General features: G+C 42.4%; 1 protein-coding gene across 6 annotated transcripts in view; it reads right to left on the bottom strand.

The window, feature by feature from the left end:
- The window catches only part of LOC140205102 (protein phosphatase 1 regulatory subunit 12A-like), a 197,905-nt gene extending 195,526 nt beyond the window's left edge, over window positions 1–2,379 (bottom strand). For 4 of the 6 annotated variants that reach the window (XM_072272287.1, XM_072272285.1, XM_072272283.1 and 1 more), the window contains exon 1: window positions 2,006–2,378. In XM_072272287.1, coding sequence (XP_072128388.1) covers window positions 2,006–2,272 — 267 coding nt within the window. In that variant the 5' untranslated portion in view covers window positions 2,273–2,378. Of the gene's footprint in view, window positions 1–2,005 lie in introns of all 6 variants that reach the window. The other 2 variants (XM_072272284.1, XM_072272282.1) reach the window with 1 other exon arrangement.
- Between the last annotated feature and the right edge of the window lie 3,621 nt (window positions 2,380–6,000).

A 6,000-nucleotide genomic window follows, 5' to 3' on the forward strand; every position in this document is an offset into this window, starting at 1 on the left:
TCAATAAGCCTTGCATGTGGTACCTTGTCAAATGCCTTGCTGAAATCTATTTAATACTAAATCTACTGCTCTACCTTCAATCTGTTTAGTCACATCCTCAAAAAATTCAATCAGGCTTGTAAGGCACGGCCTGCCTTCGACAAAGCCATGCTGACTATCCTAATCATATTATGTCTCTCCAAATGTTCATAAATCCTGCCTCTCAGGATCTTCTCCGTCAACTTTCCAACCATAATAAATGGTTTTGACTGAGGAAATAGAGATGATTTCTACTGGCAGAAAACTATGAAAGCGGGGATAAAGAAAAAAGTTAAACACTAAAGACAGCAACCTTAAAAGGTCAGATTGACTACATTTACACCCTTCACCCCCTTCAAACATTAACAATGCGTGAAAAGACTTTTTACACATTACTTTAAAGCAGACCCCTAAAAGCTCTGCAAGAAATAGTTTCTCCTTGCTTACAGAAACTCCAATGAAATGTAAACTAATCAAATCTATTCTTAATGTTCTTTCCTCCGAACTATCAAATTATCCCGTCTAGCCTTGCAGGTGAAAACCTCCATCCCTGGAACCAATGCAGGAGCTATCTTCTGCCAACTCAACAAAACTTCCATATCCTTTTAAAAAGCACCAGAATTGGGAGTAATACATCCATCACAGCAAAAACAGTCTTTAAAGTTCAAGACAACATTCACCCCAGCCCATCCACCAAGGTTTGTCTCTGTCTGTAATATAAGAAAACAACCAGTGAAGCAGGATGAGCAGGGTACTGCACCTCTTAAGCCACCTCTACCATTCAATAAGATTATTGCTGATCTGACCACCTGCTACAACTCCATCTCCTGCCTCATCTTCATTACCCTTATGAAGCCAGGTATCTCATATCTTTTACCAATCACAATCTAAACATCTACTATTTTCAAAGATGTATGTGCATTTATGGGTCTATTCCTTTATGTCTGCTTTTAAACTGTAGTTAATTCACATTGTCACTCCTTTAGGCCAAATGCAACAGATCACTTTTTCTACAATTTGTCCAATTGACCAGACTACAGCCTCATAACCATCATCATCCTCCCTTATTTTAAATGTTATCAATGAAAAAAACTGTAAATAATGCTAACCTGCAGGCTTATGAATATAAAAATAAAGTACTTCTGTCATCAATTTCTGAACTACGAATTAGAGCTGGACCCATTCTGACAAACGTATTCTTATACCAAAAAGGTGAATAGACTTCACTAGTACAAAGCCCGAGGTCATTAAAGTCACCATCTTTTAAGGATAGCAGCATGACAGGCTGCCGTCAAAACTTAATATCAATAAATCCTAGGGTTTCCGTGCTTTAACAACAGTCCAAGGGTCACACATTCCCGATCACCTGCTAACAGACTAGTCAGCTTGACGACATGTCCGACTATGTTGACCTAGGGGACACCCAGAAACAACGTCACAGTAGCCTCTCCTCGTAGTTCAATGAACTGCTGGCACCGCTACCTTGGAAAGGCCCTGACCCGAGTTTCATAGGTGTTGCCTATTGAACGATGGCAATCCCGGCGCGGCCTGCGTCCCATCCCTGCGCCGAGGAGGGAGGGTCAACCGGACCTTCCCACCACTGCTACCAGCAGCAGACCCTGAACTGTGGCTGGCATCCGAAGCCCTGCCCCAGGCAGGAGTTCATGCCGGACCCGGGACCCAGAACGCTGCTCAAGATTTCTCCAGCCCCGGGGCACAGGGAGCTTGGACCCACATCTCTGCCATAGATAGAGACTCTGAGACAGGACGCTGACATTCCCCACCTCCCTTCCCTGCCCTGCCCTCCCCTGGTCCTGGTCAACCGTTCAGACATTTATTTATCCCATTGGTTCGTTTGCAAGCGCAAGTCGGGAGGAAGGGCTGGGTGCCGAGGCTGGCTGGGTGGCGGCTCTCCGCTGCCCTGGCTCCGTGGACTCAGCCTCGCCGGCCCGAGGGGTGGTCGTGGGCGATTCCGGCCGCCACTTACCTGGTGAAGGGCGGTCAGGCCGTCCACATTAGTGTAATTGATGTCAGCTCCCCTCTGCAGCAGTTTCTCCACCTCGTCTTGGTCCCCACTCGAACAGGCTGCCAGGAACACGGCTCCCTCATCGAACTTGACTCGGACGTACTTGGTGCGGGGCCGCTCAGGCTCCCGCTCGGTCTCCGAGCCCAGCCAGCGCTTCAGCTGCTCCTTTCGCTTCTGTTTCGCGTTATCACTGCGGGCCTGATCCCGCTCCCGATCCTCAGCCGCCATCTTCCACTGAACTCAATCGGGAATGCCTGATATCCCGACTCCAACCTTCCTCACACAGCCCTACGCCATCTACACCCTCTGAGTATACATTGCAACCAATATATTCAACCTACACTGTTCCCACACACCCACTATACATTACATCTAACGTGTCCTGCGCCATCTAGTCACTTTCTGAATATATTGCAGGCGTCCCGAATGTTTGTACCCAGCAGATTTGTACAACAGCAACATATTCAATACCAATTAGTCAATACTTCTAATCCCACTTGGCCAACACCTTATAAATATATTCAGCCGAAATGGACATCAATTTATCTATCCCAGCAAATACAGAAGAACATAAGATGTGTAGAGGAGAATATATAGTCTGGCTGCATCGTGGCCTGGCATGGAAACACCAATGCCCTTGAATGGAAAATCCTACAAAAAGTAGTGAATTCGGCCCAGTCCATCATGGGTAAAGCCCTCCGAACCATCAGGCACATCTACATAAAACACTGTCGTAGAAAAGCAGCATCGATCATCAGGGAGATCCCTGTCACCCAGGTCACACTGTCTTTTTGCTGAGGTACAAGTGCTTCAGGATTCACACCACCAGTTTCAAGAACTGTTACTACCCCTCAACCATTCGGCTTTTGAACAAAAGGGGATATCTACACTCACTTGCCCCATCATTGAAATGTTCCCACAACCAATGATCCCAGTTTTAAGGGCTCTTCATCTCATCATTTATTTCTATGTATTTATATTTGCATTTGAACAATTTGTCGTCTTCTGCACTTGGATCTTTTGTCAATCCTGTTATGGTTACTGTTCTATAGATTTGCCGAGTGTGCCCACAAGAAAATAAATCTCAGTGGGGTATATGTTGACATATATGTACTTTGATAATAAAATTCACTTTGAACTTTGAATTAACAGGAGGCCAATATGCTGCAGGTCTTCTTTACCAACTTGTTCAAATGTTGCCTCTCTCAGGGAGCTATGACTTACACTTCAAGATCCCTTTGCATTTCAAAACTCCCATGGGTCCTCCATTTTCTGTATGCTTTCCTCTTACATTTGACTTCACAAAGTGCAATACTCACACTTGTCCAGATCAAACTTTATCTGCTATTTCTCCACCAATATTTCCAGCTGTGGTATATCCTTTGACAACTTCCTCACTGTCCACAATTCTGCCAATATTTGTGTTACCTGAAAACTTGCTGTTCAGTTTTGGTACTTTTTTTGTCCTAATCATTTACGGATGTCATCAACGATACTTGTCTCAGCATTGATCCATGTGGAACACCACTGGTCACAGAACTCCAATCAGAAAAAAAAAAACACCACCACTAACCTGTCTTCTACAGCCAAGACAGTTTTAAATGTAATATACCAAATCACCAAAGATCACGTCGCTTAAAAAGTATTTATTTTTTGCTGGCAAGGTCGGTATTTATTGGCCATCCCTCAGTACCCCTGAGAAGGTTCTGATGAGCCACCATCTTGAACTGCTTCTTATCTTCTGGTGAGGACACTTCCTTAGTTTTCGTGGGTAGTGAGTTCCGTGATTTAGATTCAGTGGTGATGAAAGATCAGCAAAAGTGCTTCAAATCAGCATTGTGTGCAGATTGGAGGAGACTTGCAGGGGTATACATCATCTGCATCACCCTGCACTCTCTCTATATCTCACCATTCCTTTAGCATCTAGAAATTTGGTGATCTGATGGTCTGAGCTTCCACAGTCATTCAAGACAAAGTTGTCCATGATGACGAATTCCAAAGAATCACTGCTTTCTGTGTGAAGAGCTCTTTCCAAATGCTCCACTTGCATTCTCAGGGTGTTCCCTGGTTCAAGACTTCTCAGAGAGTAAAACACTCACTGTCGGTGTTTCTTTGAGATCTCCTTTCATTGTACTAAATACTACAGAATATGGGATTAATCTACCGGTTTCTTCTCATCCAACAAACTTGGCATTTCAGGCTCCAACCTGATAAATCTTTGTTGCACTCTCCTTATGGCAAGTATATTCATTTTAAACAGTAGATGAAAACTATACAAAATACATCAGGAGTTATTTCACCAAGGTATTTTTACTCCTGTACTCAAATCCGCTTGCTATTAAGATCAACTTATGATTTGCTTTCCATAGCTTTCTAGATCTGCATGTTAGCTTTTAGTAACTTGCCACTTCAGTTCCTTTAAACAGTATTATTTCCCAATTTCTCAGAAGCACTCTGCTTTTCTGTTTTGTGCACCAGTTCATGATATTTTTTATCCCATTTCTCATTCACTCATTTAGTATGTCTATATTGTCTTGAAACATCTTTGCATCCTCCTTCCTAGTCACAAGCTCACCTAGATTTTTATCAGTAGCAAATTTGGTCCCCTCAGTCAAATTGTTGATAATGATTGTGCAAAGCTGAGGGCACAAGAAACTATCTTTGCTTTACCCCACTAGTCACAACTACCAACTTGAGAAAACCTTGCTACATTTTCTGATGTTTGGTTTGCTATCCTCCAATCTGCATTGATTATAATAGAATCAAAAGGATCTGGAAGATGATTGCCAATGTACCATTATCTCTCACCTCATTTACAAAAAAATGGGGATGTAGATCATTGGGTCCTTTCAGTCACGCCAAAGTAGTTAGTACTTTCTTCTTTATGCTGACACTAACTTCCTTCAGTTCCTTATTGCTTCCAGACCATATGGTTTCTCATATTACTGGTAGTGATTTTTTCTGTGAAGACAGAAATGAAGTATGTGTTCAATTTCTCTGCCTTCTCTTTGCTTCTCCTTTGTAAATTTTCCTTTCTGTCAGTAAGAGGACCATATTTTCACCTTTTTAACATATTTATAAAGCCCCTAAAATCAATATTGTAATGTCAATATACTTTCATGTTCTATTTTTGAATGAATTTCATAGTCCTCCTTTACCAGGTATGAGGTCAACCTCTACTTTAAACATCTTTATTAGCCTCTTCTTTAATTTAGCACCATATTTAAGTTCTCCCCTTAGCCACAGACAAACCACAATTCCTGTTAAATCTTTGTGCTTTGCAGGAATATGCAGATATCTTCTTTACAAACCACCACTTAATTAAGTGCTTTCTGTGTGATACCCTTGTCCATTAGTCCCTCCCCATTGAGAGATCTCTACAAGTGGAACAAATATTACACTTGCCCATTCTCCTCCACCCTCACCCAAACAGGTCCTTTCAGATGAGGCAATATTTCACCTGTGAGTCTGCTGGGGTCATCTATTGTACCTGGTGCTTCCGGTGCAGCGTCCTCTATATCACTGAGACAGATTGGGATAATTGCTTTGTTGAGCAATTTCACTCCATCTACAACAAGCAAAATTTCCTGCTGCCTACTGTTTTCATTCTTATCCCCATTCCAACATGTCATTCTGTGGTCTCCTCTACTGCCAAGATGAGGTCACTCTCCGGTTGAAAGAGCAACATCTCATATTCCATCTGGGTAGCCTCCAAACTGACGGTGTAAGTGTTCACAAATAAAACAAAGTGAGGTGTTTTATGTTTAATGAAACACATAACATATTTTATTGAACACCAAAACCTACACTCAAAAGCATGCTAAAACTCTTTACATAATAACGTCATCACGTCATTTGAGCCTCTTAAAGTGAAACCCCAACTCAATGTCTGTGGTTGTGAACTATGTAGATTTCTCCCAATTATATTACCTACGACGACATGAACATTGATTTCT

This window comes from Mobula birostris, chromosome 11 (genome assembly GCF_030028105.1).
Source record: "Mobula birostris isolate sMobBir1 chromosome 11, sMobBir1.hap1, whole genome shotgun sequence".
Lineage (NCBI taxonomy): Eukaryota > Metazoa > Chordata > Chondrichthyes > Myliobatiformes > Myliobatidae > Mobula > Mobula birostris.